General features: G+C 31.5%; 4 protein-coding genes across 7 annotated transcripts; 1 reads left to right on the plus strand and 3 right to left on the minus strand.

The window, feature by feature from the left end:
- Positions 1-1,291: 1,291 nt before the first annotated feature.
- Positions 1,292-6,704, minus strand: LOC119679022. The gene is made up of 5 exons (XM_038091163.1): positions 6,476-6,704; positions 3,520-3,720; positions 2,233-2,370; positions 1,854-2,171; positions 1,292-1,795 (listed from the first exon to the last, which is right to left on the minus strand). The coding sequence occupies exons 1-5, from the start codon at positions 6,671-6,673 to the stop codon at positions 1,307-1,309; spliced, it is 1,344 nt and encodes a 447-aa protein (XP_037947091.1). The 5' UTR covers positions 6,674-6,704; the 3' UTR covers positions 1,292-1,306.
- A 4,722-nt stretch (positions 6,705-11,426) lies between these two features.
- On the minus strand, positions 11,427-19,020 carry LOC119679021 (protein mahjong). 4 transcript variants are annotated; one of them, XM_038091162.1, is made up of 14 exons: positions 18,876-19,020; positions 18,361-18,566; positions 18,153-18,303; positions 17,226-18,083; positions 16,880-17,152; positions 16,451-16,824; positions 16,156-16,375; positions 14,525-16,027; positions 14,341-14,461; positions 14,192-14,289; positions 13,766-14,131; positions 13,395-13,455; positions 11,691-11,903; positions 11,427-11,627 (listed from the first exon to the last, which is right to left on the minus strand). In XM_038091162.1, exons 2-14 carry the CDS (start codon positions 18,555-18,557, stop codon positions 11,521-11,523), a joined length of 4,542 nt encoding a protein of 1,513 aa, XP_037947090.1. In that variant the 5' UTR covers positions 18,558-18,566; positions 18,876-19,020; the 3' UTR covers positions 11,427-11,520. The 4 variants fall into 4 exon arrangements, with proteins under 4 accessions (XP_037947090.1, XP_037947087.1, XP_037947089.1 ...); XM_038091159.1 differs by having other exon boundaries at positions 18,361-18,778; XM_038091161.1 differs by having other exon boundaries at positions 18,636-19,020.
- Positions 19,021-19,157: 137 nt separating this feature from the next.
- Positions 19,158-20,667, plus strand: LOC119679026 (protein TEX261-like). The gene is made up of 4 exons (XM_038091167.1): positions 19,158-19,330; positions 19,382-19,683; positions 19,745-19,856; positions 20,533-20,667. Exons 1-4 carry the CDS (start codon positions 19,261-19,263, stop codon positions 20,646-20,648), a joined length of 600 nt encoding a protein of 199 aa, XP_037947095.1. The 5' UTR covers positions 19,158-19,260; the 3' UTR covers positions 20,649-20,667.
- Positions 20,668-20,742: 75 nt separating this feature from the next.
- LOC119679023 (ribose-5-phosphate isomerase-like) lies at positions 20,743-21,739 on the minus strand. Its single transcript, XM_038091164.1, has one exon. It carries the CDS (start codon positions 21,667-21,669, stop codon positions 20,860-20,862), a length of 810 nt encoding a protein of 269 aa, XP_037947092.1. The 5' UTR covers positions 21,670-21,739; the 3' UTR covers positions 20,743-20,859.
- Positions 21,740-25,263: the final 3,524 nt, after the last annotated feature.

Genomic DNA, 25,263 nt, shown 5'->3' on the forward strand with positions numbered 1-25,263 from the left:
CCTATTATTGAATCGTTCAATACTTTCATTTGCGTGTACAACAAATTCAAAAAACAGAATTAAAATGATTTTAAAATTAAGGATGTGAACAAGCTAAATTACAATTACTTGTTTTATATTATTCGGATATCGAGTTTCTCATTACCAGATTCTGAATACCACAAATATTTTTATATTTTCCATACTCGTGTTCAAATATTTATATGTAAATTAAGCCGGAGAGTGAAGTAAGACTTCAGCAAAATTATATGCATATTTAGGTCTTGTGCGAGTTAGGCTAAGTTGCGTTCTAAATGAGGGAAATTCTAAGTTGTGCCGATAATGTAGTGATGTGTCGGTACGTGTTGATAAATGGCTAAATGTGTGCAGTGCAAAAAATCCCAAAAAATTTCCCATTTGGTTTAGCATCAACTTAGCCTAACTCGCACACGTCCTTAAAACCAAAGAAATAATGTGCTTCTACATTTCTATTAATTTGAAATATAAAGGAACAGCATATATCGTTGAAACATCTTGTATATAAAACATATAAATCAATACTAATAAATCATAATACTTTCGTTTATCTCTTTGTATAAACGCTGTTATAAATTATTTTGGCCACGTAATTTATACTTCTATAAAAAAAATTTAAAATAAACTGTTAATTGTTTTACTTACTTGTGTGCAGCTGTAAATTATTTAAAAATTTTGGTATGGTAATATTATTTTTATTTTATAAACACAATCATACAAATTGCTTCACAGAACTCGTGAAAGAAAGTAAAGGAGAGAGTCGAAATAACGTTAATGCAGATTTGATTACTATTGCGTGCTCGTTTGTTTTTAATTCAATATTTTTCTCACTGATGTTAGGAAACAAAAGTTTATTTTATTGGTAATTATTGAATACAAGTTAAATGAAATTTGTATAAGTTTTAAAAATAATGAGTATGTATTTGCACTTAACACAAATCCGTCAAACAAAACATACATGCAACTTTTCAAGCGAGCGTCAAAAAACAACCCACGATACTGAAAGTTTGATTGTTTGATTTTTTTTTTTAGCGTGCGGAACTAGAAAGAAACGAAACTCATCAGTTGATTTATTTTGTGAATGCTAGTAGTGTGGGCTCTTTTAGTTTAATTATTTTGAATGCATTAAAAGTAGTTGGCAACACCTTACATGTAGTTTCCCATTAATTTGTAAACAAAACAACTTTGTTGTGTATTAAGAAAGAAGTTTTTATTAAAAGTTTTCTATATAAAATTTAAAACAAATCAACAAAATAATAAATTGCATTATGAAAAAACAAATGCACAAATACTATGTTCTTGCCAGCTTATATTTTTTATTTTCTGCTTCTTTGCTGCAAATGCGTATCATGTTAATGACTGAAACCAACAACACCGCGCCAATAATTATTGCACCGGCGACAGCATAGGGATAAAATCCAGGATAGGGATGTCCACTTCCTGTTGGTACATCTGTTAAAGATTCTACTTCAGAGTGTTTATGCTGATGCTGTTCTGTAAGACGTTCTGACGTTTTCGCTGGTTTTTTTTCATTCTGTTCATTGTGCACTGTAATGCTGGCCATATTACTCGACTCAATTGTTTCAAAAACTGGTTCTGTGCTCTCTATTTTGACAAAATTGGCTTTGCCATGTGTTATATCGTCATAGAACCGTTTAATGTTATAACCAAAGTATTCATAAATATCAGCTGTGAACTGTCGTTGATGCTCTGCCCACTGTCCAGTTACATCTACTTTAACACTGGATTTTGGATCCATGGTACGACCAAAGAATGATTTCTACTTAAAAAAAAAATTAAGTAATTTAATTTATTTATATAGAATTATTGATTATTACATCTTTAATATTTAAGCCACCATTACCAGCTCCATCCAATTCCAAAACAGCGTTCTTATGTTCATATAAAATCGGCAAAGGTTCTAATTTATCACCATATATTGTGCTGACATTCACTGTTATTTTTTCCACATAAGCATAGCTTATACTTCCATATATTTGCTTAGTTTCCCGACTAGGATTCTTTAATGTAGTTTTACCTAGCATTGTCTTATAGCTTGGCGAGGAATTGAACCAGGGCATATAGGTAATATTACGAACTTCATACATAATTGGTTGAATTTCCACAAGGACATTAATGTGAGAATCCAGTCCATACTAAAATATTATTTAGAACTTTAGAATAGTAATGTTAACACATAGTATAATTCTTACTTACAAAATTGTCCTCAAAAATCATAACAACACAAGTAAATAGATTTGCTGTGATATTCGTTACCAGATCGGATTGTCTGAAGTAGCAGAGCTCGGTTTTTTCACGATCTACATCAGTAGCTTTGGCAATATAATTTCTTCGCTAAAATCAAATAATACAAACATATATATTTTAAATAAATGATAAGCATATGTACTATATTCCAATTTTTATTGTAAATCAACATTTTGAAATGTATATAATGAAAGTTGATCCCTTTCAGAAAGGTTAGTAAAATTGATAAATATATAGAAAATAAAATAATAAAGCATATTACTTATTAGAAGACTTCTGTAATACAAATGTTCCAACAAAAATATGCTAAACAAAAAATTGCAAAAGATTTTTGTAGGACTATAAAAATATTTTTACAATAGAATGAAATACACAATTGTAACTTCTTAGAATTTTGTCAATATGCTTGCATCGACAGACAATCCCACAACTCTACCATACTGTACTGTATTGTATGGCACAGCTGGCTATTCTATACTACTCTGGCTTAGCTTGCTGCATGCAAGTATTTTAAATTAGTTTATAATCAAATTTTATACAATTACTTATTTCTAATATACATATAATTTCCAACTGTATATCCTAACTATAACTTCACTCCACATAACCCCGTATAATTTTATTCTTTTTATAACATTGGGTCCCTATTGACTTGTCCTTGTCCGCTCCAAAATACTAATGCATCCGAAATTGAATAAATTCTGTTTCCCCATCTCATAATTCAATTCTTACTACTTAATCATCCCTTAAGCATATCTATCCTCTTAAATTGTATTTTCGATCCTTTTTTCATTTTATACTAATCAATATATAATAAACTATTCACAATTTTAAGTGATGATTAGATATATGTATTATAAATATTATATAGTATATTAGATAAAATGTAGTACTTTATTAACAGGGGTTGAGAGACTGAAGTTCCCCCGAAAGGAATAGAAGATTTAAATTTATATATATGGTATATACATTATTATTGCACCATGAACATTTAATAACATAAATTTTGTTTTTTGAAATATTAATATTGCCTGTCAACCTTCCAGAATCAAATTTCTGGCTACGGGTCTGTTTAACATATAGTAATAACTACAATATTTTACTTGTAGGAACTATAAAATCTATTGAAGTAGAAAAAATATGTTGATCTATTCAAACTATTGATTATCCGTAACACAGATAAATCATAATTGAATTGATTATTTAATTGAAATAAACTCAAATGCTTCGACTTACCTCTAAAGGATTCAACTCTTGTGCGTAGTTTTGTTGTATCATTGCATAAGGTACCCAAGCTAAAAGTGGGTTTGTTTTTCCGCTGCATATTTCGTGATATGAGCCGCGTTTTGATAAGTCTCCATTTTTTAATTTGAGGAAGGAATAATCATCCTTGTGTGTGGTGCCGTGATCCTTACACATTGTATTGAAGAACGATTCCTAAAAAAGGAATAACACAATAGGTTAGCAAACATTTCAACATTACCGAAATAAACTAAATACAAAACAAAATAAACTAAAGTGTCTTTAAAGTAGTAAAAGTAATGGGGGAAATATTTTATCGATCCATGCTTTACTTATAACTATTTAACTATGCTGATAACTAATTTTTTCTGCTTTTATACGTTTACATATATGATTCATTCGGAACTATTTTTGGTTTATGAGTATTTATATATTTTTTTAATAATTTATAACAGAGTTTGTTTTGTACTTCATCTATCATATTTTTGGAATATTAGCTACATTTTTGTGGAGGAATTCGGTAGGAGGTTTATATTGAACGTCATCCCGAATCTAGGTGGAGAAACCTGACCACTACAATAGGGTGAGTCCAAACGTAAGTTGGACGAAGGTTTGTGTGTGCAGAAGGACAGATGAACAGATGGGCGACGTCATGGGGAGAAAAGCTGCACTAAGGGCACACATGGAACCTCTTCATTTCACTCGCCTTTGAGCGTTGCCCTATCGCACCAACCTCTAACGACGTTGCCGCTGAACTATATTAGATAGATGTAAAACAATTCTGTGATCCTTATCATAGCTACGGCAAAAGTTGTTGGTGGGTAGATTTAAATGCCTAATAATATTTTCTTATATTGAGAAATTAGCAATCCTACTATAACACTAATATTTTAAGGGAGAACTTTAATGAGGTCGTTAATTTTTTTTTATTTAAGAGAAGCTACCTTGTTTGCAAATGTCTATATAACATATAAACAGAGGTCTTTGCATTGTATTTCTACATATATCTAAAACAATCTATCTATACTAATTAATGTGGTTTACTATAAAATATACATATGTGTAGATAGATAAATAATATACAAGTGAAATCTGTAGCGAATTGAGTACTTCGTCTAGTTTCATATTTTAATTTATCAGCGTATGATAATTATTTGCCTTATCAGTTTCAATCGTTCTAGTATCGCAAATCCAGTCTATATAGTTTATGTAATGACGAAAGTGGATCAATACTTAAACGGAAAAAAAACCTAGAAGTTCAAGTGGTTGTACGTCACTTTTGTGCATGAAACTTTATGTTGATGTTGAAGTGTTTAATTTTGCCAATCAAAAAACTAATTTTCTTTAAATGAAAATAGTATCGATGAGTTGATATATATCATTTAAGGATTATTTCAAGTACAACTTGTTTCAAGTGGTTCTACTTGTTATTTGCCTTACCATAATTGGAATTAGATTCATTTCGTTTGACACGATTTTGTCTTGTACTCAATATTCTGTGCATTTCATGGAAGCTTAAGGTGAACTGCTTCGATTGAACTCTCTTGCCTAATATGTGAAAAAATTAATTTTTTTCTTAATAAAAATAAAATAGCGAAATTAAAAATGGGAAAAACTCTAGTACCATATTCTTACACAAAGTGGAAAACTATTAGAGATCTCTAATATTACTACTTTTAACAAGTGCAAGAATTGAAATATTTCAGGATTAAGTTCTTTGACACTTGATTAGCAAGTAAAGATCGTATAACTAATCACAGTTAATAAAGTGTACTAGACACACCAAATAGAAGTTTCTACTAAGAGTTATAAACTTTATAATATGTAAACTATTTACTCGATATGCGTTTGTGCCTTGGAAAATCTATGGCCTCCTGGAATATAGAAGATGATAACTTCAGTATTCGCTATAACGTTGAAATGGAGCTGATGGAGCACTAAACAGACTTGATGTATGAGACTGGAGAAGGCGTACACGCACCAGAAGCAACTAGAGAGAGTTGCTGCGTCAGGCCGAAATCCGGTAATGGGTTGTTTTGGGTAAATAAGTAAGTAAGTTGAAAAGAAGCACCTAAATACGAAGCCAATAAGAAATTTTAGTCATAATTTTCAAAATTCGAATTATAACACAAATGGCACCTTAAAAGAAAATTAAATCCCTTTAGAACAAGTTGAAGACTAAAAAGTCGATAGATAGATGTTTTTAGGAGATCTAAAATTACGAATTCCAAAATCGTGTGTATTGAAAAACCGTCACAGGGTTTCTTTACAGAAATTATTTTATAAATTTTAAATCTGAGTTTTTAACTTATCTCATATCTATATTGTATTAAGAAATTAAAGAGCTCCATAATCAACTTTAAAATCAAACCAAAAGGAAGTGTTTATATAAGTTTAAGTTAGGTTAGGTTATACTGGTGTTCATTGGTGGATTCACTTAGGTCTATCGGCCCATTGTGTTACCGTATATGTAGGAAAAACTCAGGTTATATGAGTTTCAATCATATGTTAAATAAAATTTAATAACGAATTAGTGAACATAATTTATCGAACTCTTAAATTAAGAGAGACTTGAAAATGATGAGAGAAAATAAATGATCTACCATTAACCATTGCGACAAAAATATATAAAAAAAATATTTTTTAAAAATAATTTTTTATATTCAGTTTATCTGAAGACTTAAATATTTCTTTAAATGTAAATTGAAATAAAAAAAAATTCATTAGAACACATTATTGGTCTTATCTATGCGGTCACACATTTTGTAAGTAATTGCATAAAAATTCATAAAATATAATTTTGCAAATAATTAACAAAAATTTTTATATAACATTAAAAGTATCTATGTACACATATTTTATTAGCAATTGTTAGTGATTTAAAGTATTTTAAATAGTAAAGTTCTATCATATCACTTTTAAGTCCTATTAAGTTTGATATACCATTTACCTTTTCCTTAGCAGTCATTGTGGTTGCTAGGATCTCACAATGCGGATCACCTTCTATCGGATTTACATGTTTTTCTATATCAGCCAGAAGCATGGGTTCCGTATGTATGCAAAAGCGATTATTTTCCTCATAGCCATGGGAAAAATTTAAGTTAAACGTCGCAACGAATAAAAAGGCTATTAAAAATTTGTACTCCATCGTTTTAAATAAATATTTTATTTTAATTGATTTAAATAATTTACTATGCGGTTCTCTAATGTTAATTGAAAAATACTATTAATGATATTTTAATAAGTTATCATTTCTATAATTTATTATTTTATTTTCAATTAAAAACTAGTGCACGATTGAAGCACAAAATTACAACTAAACGCTTTGACTGAAACTTCAAAAAAATTGAATCATTTCAATGGCGCTAAGTTTTTAACCGGCAATTCGTTACTGACTTGTGCCCTACAATAGTTACGAAAGTATACTATAATTTTTATTACGAGTTAGCATGAAAAACGCAACACTTTTAAATGAAAATAAACTGTGCGGATTAACTTAAGTGTTTCAAGTATTGTATACTTGAATTCATCAGTAAAAATTATTATATCCATGTACCCGAAATGAAGGTTTGAGATTCAAAAGGTCTGTTGAAATTTTCTATAAATCATTTAAATGAGCCCAAAAATCCATAAACGCTAGAAGAAAATTATGCAATTCTAAGGCTTGGAGCACTGGAGCGTTGATGTTTCTAGAGTTGATGTCTTAGTAACTATTTATAGTCGTACAACTCTTGCAAATTGTAATTTAAACTTCAGTTGTGCCACAAATTCTCTCTTTAAAACTGCGAAGAATATGGAATTAAAATAGTCTTCTAGCTTATGGAGAAGGACTCTCGCCTCTTCTCACTTGACCCAGATATCTACATACATCTATTATTGATTTATTAGAATGGCTACATATAAAGGGTTGGTGTTTTTTAATAGCACAAATTTTCGACTTATGCCATTAAATGGGTTTAAGTGATAAGTCTAGAACTTAGATGTAATACTACTAAAACCATTCATTAAGAATGATTTGATTTGGTTTCAGCAGAAGTTTCTGTTGATGTTTGTCAGTTATCATTAAATCGTTTTAGCAATTTAGAATATGTTAGACTTTTTTTAACTACATTGTGTTCTAAATAACATACATCTATTATTGATTTATCAGACGGGCTACATATATATTATAGGGTTGCCGTTTTTTAATAGCATAAATTTTCGACTTATGTCGTTAAAAGGGTTTAAGTGATAAGTCTCTAGAACTCAGGTGTATTACTACTAAAACTATTCATTAGGAAATATTTGATTCATTTTCAGCAGAAGTTTCTGTTGTTGTTTATCAATTATCGCTAAATCATTTTTGTGACTATATTAGACTTTTTTAACTACCTTCTGTTCCGAACAACAAAGTTGTTTATTGGTATGTGAAAACGAAAATAAATTTTACTTGGAAATATTTTTTCAGAACTAATAAAAATGTATTGACAAATATAAATAATACATAATTTACATGAAATTATGTTATTGTATTTACCTACTAAGGATTTGTACATCTGTCATCATTTTCCGCTGTTATATTTAGTTAGGTCAAGGCGGACAATCGTTGCCATTGGGCATGCAACTCTAATAAATCAACTGCATAAATATAACTTTTTTACAATCAATTAGATTGTTATATTATTAATTTTTGTCACTACAAACTCTTAACTAAACAAAAGATTTAAGTTTGAGTATTTCCCTTAAACAAACCTTTTACAAGAATAACTATTTAGGTGTTTATAGTACTTAATTACTCATTAAAAATATATTTAAATGAACTGAAATAAATCCATAACTCAAAAATAGTTCAGTTAAAATTACATTAATCATCACATTGGTTTGAATGATTTTTTGATTGTATATTTTTAAAGGCTTTGGGTCTCTTTTTCCGATAAGATAAGATAACTTTCAAAATCGTGATTTATAAACTGAGTTATTTTCTAATATTATTATTTATTTGCTTTGAAATTATTTTTCGAATCACATATCAAGAAAATGAATTCAGTAATACCTTTTACGCATTCCTAAACGAAGAAATCAAGACGTCATTAGGCGCTACACACCTATCGGGTACTTTAAAAAAATAATTTAATGGAAGGTTTCAATACATCAACACGAAATGTAGAATACAAAATAATAATAAAACAAAATTAATTAGAAAAGCTAAAACTAACTCTGAACTATAGTGTCAAAGAACAGGTCTACAGTAAATCGGTCAAGTTTTCAACCACATGATTTTGGGTAGGCTATATAGAGTCTGTAAATCTTAATATTTACATTATTAAATTGATGGATATATATGTAATATCTTTAATCTGGGAAACTTCAACTACATCTTTTGTTCTAGAATATTATATTTTTTTAAGCTAAACTAAGAAATACTAGACAGAAATCAATGCAAATCAGTTTAAAAGTATTCGGTTTTAATTGCTTCTTCATAATAAGGCATAGCGCAGAATGTCTGCAATATTATCTGCTACAAATTGATATCTTATTCCCATAACGAGTACTGTGGGTGTTTTAAGAAATACTACAATTCAGGCCAGTCTTGCGCGAGTTTGAAAAGTAGAACAAAAGTTAAGAACTACTTGATTAAACGAGTATATATGACTGTCAAACTTATAAGGCAACAAAAGAATTTTTTGGTATTCTAATACATACATATCTGTTTATATCTAAGAACATTAGTTAAGAATATTTGTTATTAAGATTCTTTAAATGTTACAATTTGAAACCTTAGAGGTTAAAGCTCAATGGTATGTATTAAATTACTTAATTTATCAGGATCCTAATACAACGTTTATATAGAAGGATGTCGTAGATCCAGCAATGGAAGTCCAGTAATGGACTTTGTTAAATATTTCAATACTGTCTCTACTTTTTAATACAAAAAAAGCGAGGTAAGACCAAATTAAAATCTAACAAGTATATTTATAATAAATATATATTTATTATTAATGCTGAGGACCTGTTTTGGTTTAACTTATTCAAACAGTGTATCCTTAACGATTAATCAGATACCAATTTCATCTTTTTTAACATAACTCATACATAGCTCTAACACCTAATGACGTCACATATATTCTAAATTGTCCCACTACCCAAATTAAATTAAGGAACTGTTTAATTGAAATATGAGGGTTCCTGCACTATAGTACACTTTAATAATTTCTATTCACTCTGTTCACATTTTACCTCATGCTGAGTAGTTTCTCACACTTCCAGCTAAATCCACTGATTATCCATTCCTATTACCCTCATTTTCTCAATTAATAAGATTGATCATCCAAACTACATACAATCCGTGCTTTACATAATAATTATTTAACTATTCGAGTTCAGATAGGCAGACATTGGGAAACCATCAAAACTTTTTCAGTATCAACATATCATTTTATTGACGTAAATATATTTTTAATTATCAGATCAAATTTTAATCATTTAATATTATCACATATTTTGTATACTTAAACGGTAATACGTAAGCTAATTATTAATGTATAAAAATATTAATCAAAAGTAAGTATTCGCTCCAATATGTTATGGAGAATTAAAAGCCTTATTGTTATATATGTCTAATCACAATAACAATGCATTATTTAGTTAATAAATACCTATGTAAATATATAATATGCAGCACATATATTATTTTTAGCATATTTGTTAAAATAGCAATTAATTAACAAATTAATTTAAATGGTAATAAAAAATAAAATTTATTCGTATACTTGTAGCTGATAAATCCTGATAATTTATTTATATTATCGAAAAATATTTATAAGCAAAATTGTTGACAATGACGTTTATATATAGTTAGTATATTTAAAAGGAACTTAAACAATTAATTATTATTTATTAACGACCTATGCTGTAAGAAAGTATAATATTGTATCTTTGTAATTTCACAAAAACTAAATTCGTTTTATATTTTCAGTTGAATGTTCCAAATATATTATTAGTATTTATTTAGATGGTTTAAATGACAAAAAGTAAATCTTTAATTTATATAAAATAAGACATAGTATATGAACAAAAAATAAACTTATAATATAAATTAAAAACGCTATTTTACGAGCCCTCATATTTTGATTAGACTCAAAAACAATCATTTTTATATAGTAAGGAATACTGTTGTATATATGGTTCACTTTTTTCTATTTTATAGAATATGCTACAATTTTTCTTATCAATAGCAGATCTAACTAAACATTCTTTGAATATGCGAAGTAAATTCTAAGCTATAGGTAATTGCTAAATATTACATATTTCATATGATATGGAAAAGTTAGATGACTGAGTCCATAAACGCATTACAATATATAAACATAATCAATTCATTGTTAAAATTAACCAATTATACAAATAATTTAACTATCCGAATTACTGACTTATAGTTTAAATTGGAAATGACTGTAATGCTAATATATTAGATATAAAACCATTCCCTCTTGGGAACTGTTTAGTGCAATGTAAATAACTATTCAGTTATAATTTTTGTCATAATTTGATGACTATATAAAACGTTGATGTTCCTTAAATATGAGAACAGTATCTATAACTATCAAAAGTATATAAATATATCAATATATATATATATATTTATTTAGTATAGAAATCTATTAATGTTGCTTATTTTTAATACAAAAAGTTGTGTATGATGTATAACATTTTCTAGAGCTACAACGTAGAAGGCATTCACAATACTAAAATCAGTATTTTACAAATATATAAACTTTATTTACTGCGTTTTACACATATATTTTTACTTGAACATTATAAAATAAACATAGAAACATTATATATATAAATTAATCTATTGAAATATAATAATTTACATTTACCGATGTTCGATACTTTTGCAATTGCATATTTGCTCTATATACTATTATTCAATTTACTTAAATTAAAGATTTATTAGCTGTGCCAATTTTAATTTTTGTTTAATTTTTCTAAAGAATAGTTACACAACTTTTTTTACGCAAGTCTAAAACGAGATTCATCGAATTCATTTTCCGACGACGTACTGTCGGGATCACTATTCAGTTCAACTTCATCTGATCCACCCTCCTCTTGTTCGCCATCTGTAATCATAAAGTTTTGTTTTTTTTTTCTAAATCATTTATTATACTCAATTATTAGTTTACCTTCATTATTATCCGAATCCGTTTCCATATTTTCAAATAAATTTATCACATCCTCGTCATCAATGTCATCGTCTTCATCATCGTCGTCATCATCATCATCATCATCTTCTTGTGCTTCACCATCTGGAACAACATTATGAAAATTTATGTTACGTCGATTTCGCCGTCTTGTGCGTCTTCGGAAATAAACTCCATCTGGTCGAACTTCAACAACTAAAAGAAGAAAAAAAAGTTTTTACTATCAGGAAATTCTTTTCACTTGTTATATTGTACAAAATCGAAGCTAATATGGGTTTAATATTCTTAGTAGATCTCTTGCTCTTCATAGACAAAGGCTTTATCACTAAGGTGGTATTATTATACGTTCAAATAAATTATGGAACAATAGAACTCAAACTGTGCTAAAATTTATAAAAAGCCTCAATATATAGCCCACAACAGATTTATTCAGGTAATAATAATAATAACGAGAATATAAATATCTATCTTTATATCTTATTTAAACTATAGATATTGACATTTCACTACGAGATTATATACTGTTTCTGTCAATCAATAATTTATCTTTTTAATAATATACATATAGTATGATATACCAAAAAAAAAAAATATCAAACAAAAATTAAGAATATATGAAAATAAAGGGTCTCAGACTAAGACTACTTATACATTACAATTCTTCTTTTGTCGAAAATGTAGATGAAATCGAGTCCAACTGCCATGTAAGGATTGTTTCGTTTGCCCAAGACTAAGGATCACAAGAGCACAAAAATCCGTTTGGAATTATTTAAATAAGGCTGGTAATGGAAAGTGATTAATGATCACTTACGACAACTTCAAGCAAGAACGGTTGTGGTCGAATCGCGGTAAGCCGCCCGAAATGGTCAGGATTGACTAGTCAGAAAGCTTTTGCAGTGTGTTTGTTGGGATTGGCAGGGAGTCATCTACTATGAGCTGCTCCCCTATGGCAAAACTCTTAACTCAGAACTGTACTGTGAATAATTGGACCGTTTGAAAAAAGCAATTGCCCAGAAATGGTCAGCTTTGGGCAATAGGAGGAGAATTGTGTTCCATCAGTATAACGCCAGGCTACACACATCGATAATGACTCGCCAAAAACTCCGGGAATGGATTTTGGTTGGGAAGTTGTTATGCATCCACCTTATAATCTATCTGTTCCTGTCCATGGTGAACGATTTTTCTGGTAAAAAATTCGCATTAAGAGAGGCTTGTACAATTTGACTACGTCAATTTTTTGCCAAAAGGGCCGATGACTTCTATGAGAGAGGCACAGAGGTCATGAAATTAACTTCAAAATGGCAACCGATTAATGAACAAGAATGAACCTAAATCGGATCATTCTAGCTATGGTAAATAAGCTTTCACTTTCATACAAAAATAATGAATTTCTATTTACTACAGCTATTATATATTTTTTTTAAATTCATCTCTTAAGCATTGCATACAAGTTTACATATTAAAAACACACTTAAGCCAAAGGGTTCGTTAGGCTACTATAAAGAATTTAAATGGGTGTTAAGGAGAGATCGGACTGAGATTTTCTGGAAAGTAACTCTCTAGCTAGTTGAATCAACGTCGGTCATACCTTAGACAGAGACTAAACTCATGTAAAATATTTTCTTTGCCTCCGAAACTAGTAAAAATGTAAAAAACGTTTTGTAAAATAATTTTTTTTAAACTTACTTGGATCATTTGAATCTGTTTCACTTGCGTCTTCATCACTGTCTTGATCCTCTTCATCTTCCTGTAATCATAAAGATTAAATTATTTGAGATTGCACGAAAATTAGTTTTGACTGTGACGATTGCTGCTACAGCGTCTATATTAGCGTTGTCTGTATACATAATTAACTATTATATATATAACGATGTACATGGATTTGAATATTACCAGCACCATCTAGGCGCATCGCAGCAATCTTACCGACTACAACAACACTGCCGTAGTGGTAGCCCTTCTAATAAGCGAATTCATAAGGAATTCACCATATATAAATTACTATCAGGGCTTAGTGTGTCACGATGTGAGTTAATGTTAGCTGAACCAGCACGCACCTCATCCTCATGATCAAATCTTTTCATGCCGACGGAGTACATTTTAACATATGTCTCCTGCTTTGAATCGTAACCCATATGGTGCTCGACTGTCCCCAAAGTGCAACCATTATGGTGTATGCTCATATCTTGTATGTAACGCTTCACATCAATTGTTGTTATACTGGTGTAGTCATAGAGGTCGAGGACTTTAAAGCTTGTATCATACGTATTATTCTCATCAAAATCGTGGCGAGTCTCATTGTCAAAGCTGTAGCCGTAAAGTACATTCATAGGTGAGAATTTCACGAAACACTGATTGAGTACAGGCACTGTTTGTAACAGATGATAAGAACGCATATCCCAAATTTCAGTGTTGGAAATTATCTAACAAACAAAATCGATTGATATATTTATTTTTAATTTAATAAAATAAAACATGCAAACCTCTAAGCCATTTGGATGGAATACCCCAGAAAGTGTTTGATTTAATTTATCAAATTTATGAATTTCCTTATGTACCCTTATGTCCCAAAGTACTCCATCTAAAAGATAAATGCAAATAAAAAATACTCTCAATCGAGCTGTTGAATTACCTGATAATACTATCTCTTCGGTGGGATGAAATGTAGCACGATTTTTCGAATACTGATTCGATATTGAAGGCTTAAATGTACTTATTATTTTTCCAGTTGGAAGGTCATAAAGATGTGCAATCTAAAATATTTTTTCGAATTAAAATCTGCAATTTTCAAACATTGGAAATAATATTGTATTTACCTCAGCCATTGTACCCAGTACTTTATCCTGTGCAAGACTACTGAATTCACAATAAGTGTCTTCAGGAAAGTCAAGTTCGTGCATCACTTCATTATTTTTTAAAGACCAAAGTATGCTCATGGACGTACGCCAAGAGCATGAGGTAAGTATTAAATTACCTCTGCGATTGGCATTTATAACATCGATGCAGTCGCTGCAGCAGTCAAATGTGAACACTTCGGTGCAATCGTTGACGTTGTAAGCTTTGATATCGCCTTGCTGTGTACCACAAAGTATTAGATTTGAATTTGGCAGGAAGGAGCAACAGGAGAATTGCGTTTCATTGTAATCGTTGGAACGTATGCTATGCCATGGTGCGATGTTTGTATGAACATAACGTCGATCCAAAGTAGCTGTATTATAACCGGATTGTGCTCTAAATACACGGGCGGTCAAGTTATGAAGACTGTTTAGTACACGACTTGGTTTCGGATCGGGACATTTATGCGGAGTAAACAGATCGAATTGTGGGCATGTTGTCATTGGATTATTACACAGTGCATGCTGGTTAGTTAAATATTCCGTAACAATAGTATTAAGACTTATGCTGTTGATCTTAGGTATACCATCAGTGTCTTGCAACGTGTTATCGTGGTAATAGGAGGTAATTTGCTTCTGAAGTGAACGCTGTGAGGATACATTCGATGTATTCAAATTTGTTATACTTGTGTTATGTGCTTTTTCTCCTTTCTTAACAAGTTTTATGGGGGTTGCAGTTAGTGAGTTATTTGCACTTGGTTCCTCATTAATTTGGTCATTTGAACAATACAAAATGGCTGCTTGGACGTCTTGCATCCGATTTCGTAAACGTATTCTACCCATGGACGAAGAAGACATAGCTTTATAGTCGAATGGTGACTGATGGAAGAATTTTGTAGTAACGATTGGTGAAGGCAAGCCAGCTTCCCTTTGCAAAGCCTGTGCAGATTGGGTTAAGCCTTTCGAATCTAAGTGCTCACATATTAATTGCAGCAATTGTTGTTCATTATATTGTATTTTTGTCTGGGCTATAACATTTGCTTTGTGTATATTGGCTAGTGAAGGATCTAGTTGATTGTTAGTTGGTTTTGCTTTACCCGAGACACGTTCTAATAACTCCAACGCATATTTTTGAAATATCACATGCTCAGCACGTTTTTCTTGTAAAATAGGATCTCGCATTAGTGTTTGAATTTGCCCACTAGCAAAGAGCGGTAGTTTTCCAATTATCTGACGTACACGTTCTGAACGTGCCAGGCCCGCTAATGCTCTGCACGCCATACCGCGTATGCAATCAGCGTCCGTTATTGGTGCTTTAACTTGTACCAACATCAACAGCACAATAATACCACTATTACAGCAGACAGATTCCCAAGCTTTTTGTACCAAATCTTCAATGTATTTTGTATTTCGCATACGTCTCGTTGCGTTCCAAGCCTTGGTAGTTGAAGGTTCCTTTAAACATCTATTTGTATTTAGTTCTTTCTAAAATGGAAAAAATTTGGTTTGTAAGCAATTATTTTCGTAAGTGTCATATATGAATAAAAATAAATATAAAGCGCTAAGGCTTTGAACTAGTGGTTCAAGCTTTCTTCCAAATTATAAAAACTAACCTTCATAAGTGGTGAACAAACACAATTGCAAACCACTGCTAGAGCGGATTTTTGCACCTCACCATCTGCAATTTCACCAGCAGCACAACCTAATATTGCCGACATCCCGGAGGATATCGTATTGTCTGGAATCTCTAACCGATTGCAAAGTGCCTGATATACTTGTGGCATTACGCAGCATATCGATAGTACGTCGAGCGCTGAACGCATTGTTTCCGCTCTAAATATTTTAAATATAAGTAATTTATTAAGTTATTAATAGCATACAAACATATTTATAAACAAGCATACGTACTTTCCGCTGTTCGTCCAGTCATACGACAAAGCAATTATGTTTAATAGTAATTTTACACCCCCTAATCGCAACAGTTGGTCTACCGGTTTCCAGAACATACGCAAAGTGATTTGTTCTTGTAAAATTCGCACTTGTTCATTAATTTGCTCCAAATTCGCTTTGGTTGCTTTTGTAATAATTTTGGAAAAGTTAGTCGATGTCGGGCACTGCGAACGCATGTAGTCATTAAATTTGTAAAACAGATGACTTTCCATGTAACGTTTTAATGCGACACATACATGACGCACCAACTGTCTTGACGCACATTCTACATCCTCGTTAGTTTCTGTGTTGTCTTCACTGCTAGTAGGATTAAGTATTTTCATAATCGCGGTCTACGAAAAATTAAGATAAACAAGCTATTTCTAAATGAACTATTTGTGCACATACCACATTATATAATTTTCGCAATCCATCCTGGTTATCGAATTCATCAAGTATGACTTTGAACTGGAAACTTAAGCCGAAAAACATTGTAGCATGACATTTTCCGGAATCATAAGAACGCACCAGTAGCCACAAGCCATATGAAACTAATTCTTTAATAAGGGACTTTGGCATAGTGCAAATACGCTCCATGGCATCTTCAGAATATGCCAAATAATAGAGACAAATGGCAACACCTGTAGATGCCAGGCTGGAATGCGGCACTTTAAGTAAATGCTGAAAAGAAATTCAATTGAATGAAAATTCAATTGTATACATACAGTTTTCAATTACAAATTCAAGGCATTACCTCCAAGCCACCCCAATGAATAAATAGTAACGCAAATTTTTTATGTACCAAAAGCGACGCCAGGTACTTCAATGCTTCAAATGCCAGTCTAGTATCTCCTCTGTCAATGTTTGTTATGAAACCATTTATAAGCTGTAAGGTATTGTTCTCAAAAACCAAACCAAGTAAGTCCTGATACTCTCCCATAGCAGTTAAAAATCTCAAAATAAGCATTTGACTAGTCTCTGATGTTGGAGGATGTATGGGAATATATAGTTTTCTAGCGTTGTTGCCATTTATTAGAGCATCGCGGCTATTTTCTAATAGCAATGATAAATTGGAATTATTGGCTACACTATCCTGTGTTAAGGTCGTTGCGTTTTGTATTGGACATTCTTCTACACGTTGTGGAGATTGCGGGGCGGAGTCAACCATCCAGTTTGGTAGGTTCCGCTGTACAACTGAAGTTGCTTCCGCTTCGACTGAGATGTTTGCAGAATTTTGTTCACTGGTATTTGGTGTTATTTGCGATTGAAAGTCGTTTGAAGGCTTATAAAACGCTTGCAACATATGCAGGCGTCGGAGGAGTTTTGGCACTAAACGTACATTATATTCACGAAAAGACATAACGACTTCTTGAACTTCCATTGCAGATGCTAATAAGCCAGTAGCATAACTTTGTAGTGGTTCTATACTATCTTCTGCCCAACTATATAAACGTGTTATAAGAGTATCTACCTCATCTTGCCACACCGCTGAAGTTTCCATACCAGGCATAATGGTTAATATAATGCGACATGCAATGATATTCAATTCTAATGAACTTTTGTTTACATTGTGGCGTGAAAAATAATTATCACGTAAATAGTCATTTAAAAGCTGTGAAAATAAAATTGTGAGTCATTAGAAACGATATCTTCTTACAACTATACTGAACGGACTACTTGCCTTATTCATAAAAGTCTCTTTACGAAATAGTTGCTTAAGTAGGAGTCCATACTGGCAACTTGGATCTGTGCGATATGGATGTCTTTCATCGAAAGGATCTGGATCTTTACGCATGTATACATCAAACTCTTTTTCAAATATTTCAGCCAATCTGTTTTCAGCATTCGTAAATAAGTAAAAAAAAATATTTATTATTACATATACTTACTTTATTAATAAGGGAACTGGATCGAAATTCGGCTGTGTGTGTTTTGATTCCCATAATTGCAATACTGCTGGCATATCGTTTAGTTCAGCTATTCCACTTTGTGCATTATTTCCTTCGTTGTTAGTAGAAGTTGAAGCATCCTGCATAAGAATAGGGCGAGCAGCGATCTCTGCCAAAAATTCGTCATATGCATTCATTTCCGCATTCTGCAAATGAAAATTTAAAGGCCATATTTCATCATGAACTACTGGATCTTGTATTTCTTGTGGATTAACCTGCAAGTTCTGTTGTTGTTCGTCATTATTTGTTCTGTTTCTTTCATTATTTGGTAACCTATCTTCATCACTTGGTGGCATTGTTATTTGATTTAATTTTTTTTCGAAATAAATTTAGTACCTTTACGAAGCTATTTAAAATACTACGGTACGTCAACGTCAACGTCAATATATTAAAAATGATTGCTTTTTTAGAAATTTATGCATAATTTCCAAATCTCTAACTTGTTGATATCGTACCTTAATTTATGTGCTACTCATATTTATTACTTAAAAACAATTGACAATGTGCAAATAGTATCTCCGAGTTGATAAATGTTTTGCGTCTTGACGAAATTCTGTTTCCTATAGAACACCACGCGCCTTTTTGGCAGATTGGCATCAATGTCTATTGTGAATTGCATCTAATAATCAGCTGTGCTACTTCAAACGTCACAACTGACGTTTATTTGCCGAATTTCTATTTATTTTAATAACAAAGTTGATTTGGCAAAATTTGTGTAAATAAAGTATCTCAATTAAAGGCAAAAATTTAATATTAATTGCACACATATTATATAATGCAAATAAGGTGAAATAATTGTGCACTTTCTTCTGATGAGTAAACAAAGAGAATTGCCAGAACATGACGTTTTTATACATACTTAGTTGGGTTTCGTTGGTGCTGCAAGTATGCTTTGTCACCATTTCAATAGGTAAACATTATTCATGAATTGTGTTGTGTGTTTATTTATGCTATATTTTAGCTGCTGGCTTATACTATTTGGCTGAGTTGGTCGAAGAATACATTACAGTTGCGCGGCGGGCGATTTTATTAATGATCATATCTACGACCATCGTATATATAATGTTTATTTTCTTCGATGATCTGCCTTGGAAGATGGTATTATGTGGTTTTGCTGCACAAGTTTTTCATTTTTCTATTATGCGTAACTTTCCGACTATACGATTTCTGTCAGTACCTTTCATTGGCGCTGTTATATTTTTGATTATTAATCATTTATTGGCTTTTCAGTATTTTACAAGCTATTATTTTCCTTTTACACAGGTATATTATATATTTATAGTTGGTATATTTGATTGCTTAATAAAAGTTGTTGTCATTCAAGGTTTTGGCGTACTTTACGATTTGCTTGTGGATTGTGCCGTTTGCGTTATTCGTCTCATTAAACGCTAATGACAATGTCCTTCCTACAGTGAATGAGAACAGCTATCTGAGAGGTAAATTTTTTTAATTTAAATGTAAAAGCCTTAAAAATTGTATGCTTTATTAATATAATTATAAGAGATTTTAATTTACATTATCTGTACGGAATATTAGAATATATTACGAGGAAGCAATATTTGCATATTTCGAATATGCTGTTTGGCTCTCTGACCGTTGGAGGTATTCCAACAACTTACTAAAACTTGTCTTTGCTCCAAGAGCAACCTAAACACGAAACTGTATTAAGTTCACCGGTGTCATGAGCATCTGGGTGTCGCGTTCATTCATTCCACGAAGATAGAATGAGAATAACAGTTGCGTGAGCTAGAGGAGTGAAAGTGTGATTGGGTATAATTAACACTAGTCTAGGTCGAGGTTACAAGCTAAGTAACAGGCCCATTCCAACTGTTCTGGCGCTGCTATAAACTGAAATTACAACATACATATACACTTGATTAGATTGAATAAATTATTGCAGTCATTATCCGCCATTAACAGAGATGTCATAAAACTAAAGTGGCAAGTTCCTAGTAATTATATCACTATTTTTTATAACTAAAAAGAAAATTTAACATTGCGACGATTAGGACTTTTTTTATTTGAATGTACATTTTTACACAATAGTACTAAGATGGAGTTTAATACATACTAAACTAAAGTAATTAAATATAACATTTCTCTCGATTTTAGGCGATCAGGATGTTGTGACTCATTATTTCGCACGTGGTAAAAAGCAAGGCTTACTATCGCTTTTCAATTACGTTAAAGATTCAATATTTCCATCGCGCAATAAGAAGTCATTTTAAAAGGTTGACACCATCTGACTTTGGAGTTTGGAGTAGGTAACTAAGTCCCACTAAATACTAACATAAGTAACAAAGACGAAAAAGCAATAACATATACATTCTTCTAGAGATGAAGTGACAAAATTATTTATTATTTTTTGTAAGACATTAAAAAAGAAAAAACACTACAAACTATAGTTTTTTATTAAAAATAATATTATTTGAAGGAGAATTATGAGCATTGATCATTTTCTTGTGTTTTAACGCTGCCATCTGCCATGCCAAAATATGCTTTAGTGGCCATATCAACAAATAGACCGGTTTCAACCACACCCGGTATAAGCAGTAGTTTAGTGTTCACATCACACCAATTAAATGCGCAGTCCGAGTCAAACTGCCAATCAAGAATAAAGTTACCGTTGTCTGTAACACAGGGACCTGCCTTAGATACTGCCATACGCAACTGTAGTTTGCCTCCAAATACATCTAATATATGCTCCTGTATAGGTACATAGGCCATTGGAACCACTTCAATTGGAATGCCCTTCTTGTATTGTTCTCCTAAGCGCTGAGAATTTTTTGTATAATCTGCTATAACAATTAGGTTTTTAGCGCACGAAGCTACAATTTTTTCTTGTAGCAAGCAACCACCACCACCTTTAATTAGCACCATGTCCTTATCAACCTCATCTGCACCGTCAATTGCTACATCAAGTTTGGGGTTTCTGTCCAAGTCGCCAAGTTTTAAGTTATGTTCCACAATTAACTGTCGCGCTTGAAAGCTGGTAGGCACACATGTTATATTCAATTTTTCTTCACGCACTCGTTGCGCAAGTCGTTCAACTGCGAAAACTACGGTTGAGCCACTTCCAATACCGATAGCAGTATCAGGTTTCACCCATTCATCAACTGCTTGATTGGCAGCAATACGTTTAGCTTCATTTAATGCCATGGCATTCGCACTAATACTATTTTTATGATAGATATGTTTGGAATTTTTAAAAATATTACTTAAATGGCCACCGAATAGGCTTAGTTTCATTAAAAAACAATACAAAATATGACACCGGCAATAAATATTCAATTATAGCGTGATTTTGGAAATGTCATTGTTTTGACATATCAGTCGATTCGGATTTGGCATAATCTATTTTGAATAGTCAGCTTTAAAACTGTGTTTCATGAGCAAAACTTATTATTTCTTTTATACCTGCCACTTTGTTTGGACCAATGCAGTTATGACGTTATACGAATTCTGGACATACTCTTCATTTCATTTAAAAGCTACTAATGATTTTAAATTGATTTCAAATTGAATCTGCTGTTAAAGCTATTTTTATATTTTATATTCCAGTAACAAAAAATATTAAAATCAATCCATTTCAATTTTCCGAATATAACATCAGACTTCAATATGATGACGTTACATCTTTATAGTGTGCTTCCACGGACTTTGTTAGACCAGTTAACTTGCTTGAGATTGCTTAAAATATTATACTTGAATTTCAAGCAAGTTAACTGGTCTAACGAAGCCAGTGGAAACGTATTATTACGTATGGCTCTTTCTTCCATTGATCCAATTTTTGTGGTATTCAAACATATCTTGATAGAGAATGTCAGAAAATAATCGTTAATATATATGATATTGAGAGTTTTAGTTATTTATTTTGTTATTTCTACTCTATACTTTTGTGAAAATAGGTGGTAGTCGGTATCTGTGATCGGTAACTCTGCAGTTACCATCTATATAGATGTCTTAAAAATGCAGAGTTAAACGTGAGGGAGTATACATTTGCAGATACAGCAATCATACCGATTCCCAGAGACCTGCAATGCCTGCCAGGGCGAGATAATCGAAATCATAAGAGCAATCAGGGTTATATAGACTACTACAATCTGATTTTCGAATATCACTTTCTTTGTAGACACACAGTCGGCTAAGAAACAAATTGAAACTTGAACGCTGAAATCGTGGATTGTGATGAAATGTACCTCCCTGATGAATTCCGAAAATCGCAAAATATCTTATTGCGATAAGATGGTCAAAAGAGATTTACTTTGATACGAACCACGTTGTTTAAATCCTTTAGAAGCATATTAAAATTAACCATCGCGATGACAAATTTCTTGTGGATTAATCAAGAAGATTTCGGGGTTTTTAAAATCTTGTGTCCTAAATTAGACAGTAATAACATGAAAATTTTTTCATGTTTTATCAAACCTGCAGTTCGTATACTTAACATACTGCAGTAGTAATGGGGTGGAGTATTCTGATAAGTGATCTGAGTAAGAATTGCCACGACAAAGAAGAGATATAATCTATTAATTTTCTATACTTTTGTCCAGGACTAGAGACGAAATTATTTTCGTGTCTTAGAGACCGTTTACCATCATTGTCGTCTATGATCAGGGTTATATTCTGAGCATGTCAATCATCATTATAAAATTCTGTCGCTGATAGGAAAACCTATAATTTATGATGTTATGGATGTCCACTTAGTGAAGGTGTTGTATGTTTCTGAGAGATGCACTGAAAGCCGACATTGCTTTGTAAGCCATTCAACTCTTGACTTCTAAGAACCGGATGGACTGTCATGGTTAGTTGTAGGTAGAATATTTTGTTTCTACTTTAGTTCTTGTCTTGGTGTTGTCTTTTAGGGATCCTGACTTTTTGAGTGTTAATAAAAATTTGTTTCCGAATACTTTGATTGGTGATTATCGGTTTGATTTGGTCGAGAAGTGTTTTTTTAATGTCAATTGGCATAATTGTATTAAAATATTTAATTGTAGAATTTATCAACAAAAAAATAAACATACAAATAAAAATGAAATTAAATGAAAATAATACACATCAAAGAATTACAGCAGACTGCATTCTAATAATTTTATTTTGTTTGCTTATTTGTAATATTTGCGCTTTTCCTTTGGCGTGTGTACTTCCCCGTTTCGTGTGGCAACTTAATTTTAAAATTCGCACAAAAAAAAAATACGCTCTATCATTTTCAGTACACATTTACTAATACTCATACATGTATATGTATATATGTATGTCTGTAATATATATTACTGGGTGATAATGTGGGTTGTTTATGGAAAGTTTAGACCTTACATATGCCTTGCGGTTTGCTAAAATGAAAATTACATTAAAAATTTATGCTTTACTTTGTGGAAAGTTTTATGTTTTAAAAGTTCAGAAGCAATTTTTTTATTTTGTATAATGTTTGCAATACCGTTAGGTTATAAACAAATTTATTTTAAACTGTAGCATTTTATAAAAAAAGTTTTTTCAATTGTGATTTTTTCGTAGACGGCAGTAGGGGCAGCAGGGGTAGCAGAGGTTTCATTTCTTTCAGATTTCACTCGTAATTGCGTCGAATGGAGAGGCAATAATTGAGGAAGCAGTCTTTGAAATATAGTAGCAGCAGGACGTAATGTTTGTAAGGCGGAACTGATGAACAGTCATAATCAATCAAGAGGATAATTGTGTAAAGGACGTGTTTTTAGTGGTTTGATTCTTATGTTGGTTACATCCATTTTGATTGATTTGATTGTTAGATGATTTATAATTAGTTGGTTTTGCCATTTCAACTTAATTAGAGTTGCACTGGAACACTGTATTGATTCTAAAGCAAAAATCCATAGCAATATCTTAGTGGAAATGGATGCTTCAAGCGCTACTTGTTCGAATATAAATGTGAAGACAGCGCTCGTATTCCGGGAACGAGCAGAGGAACACGAAGCATATTTTATTTTACTACCCTCGTTTGAAGAGACGAAAACGAAGAGACGAAAACGAAACTGGAGTTACTGGAGTCAAAATGGAGTTACAGGGAAGAATTTAGTCTAGTGCCAAAGAGCATAAACAGTCGAAAGGAGGCTAATTGAGTGTGAATTTATATTATCAGCTAATAAATAGAACAAGTATATAGTAAACCCAATGCGATTTAAAGGAAATCTTGCGTCCTATAAGAACTTAATAAGACAAAGAGGAAGAAGAACGATAACAAGAAGAAGAAGAAAAATATGTTAGAAGCGGATAAAATATTAACTAATTAGATGGAAAAAGACATCAATCAAGTAAAACTGTTCATAAAAAAATAAAAAAAAATCATAACAATAATGGATTATAATTAAATCAATTAATATAAACATAAGTATATTAAATAACGCGATATATTTCTATCTTAATTACAAAGTTGTTATTTTTTTCTTCTCCAAGCTTAAAATCATTGAAGAAGAAGCTAACTCATACGAGTATGTATATATAATATATGTAACTCATTTCAACCGATTAAAACAAAGTCTAGAGAAGAAGGAATACTAGGAAGAAAATGAAGAAAATTAAACAAGACATTAAATCAATTTTGCTGTCAACATAAAGCGGTATTAAGTGAAAAATTCCAATGAAACATTGTTTCAATAATACCGCACATTGTGGACAGACAGATATGAAGCCAAAAGGAAAATTGATCAATAAAAAGCTTGACATATATAGTATGCACAGAAAAGCAGACAGACGGACATCGAGCCGGAGTGCGGACGTACTCGTATTTAAGTCACTAGAAGTGACCAAATGCATTTGATGATGAACTGCAAATTTGTTGTTGTAGCTGCTGTTTGAGACGATGATGATGGC

This window comes from Teleopsis dalmanni, chromosome 2, assembly GCF_002237135.1.
Source record: "Teleopsis dalmanni isolate 2A chromosome 2, ASM223713v2, whole genome shotgun sequence".
Classification (NCBI taxonomy): Eukaryota; Metazoa; Arthropoda; class Insecta; order Diptera; family Diopsidae; genus Teleopsis; species Teleopsis dalmanni.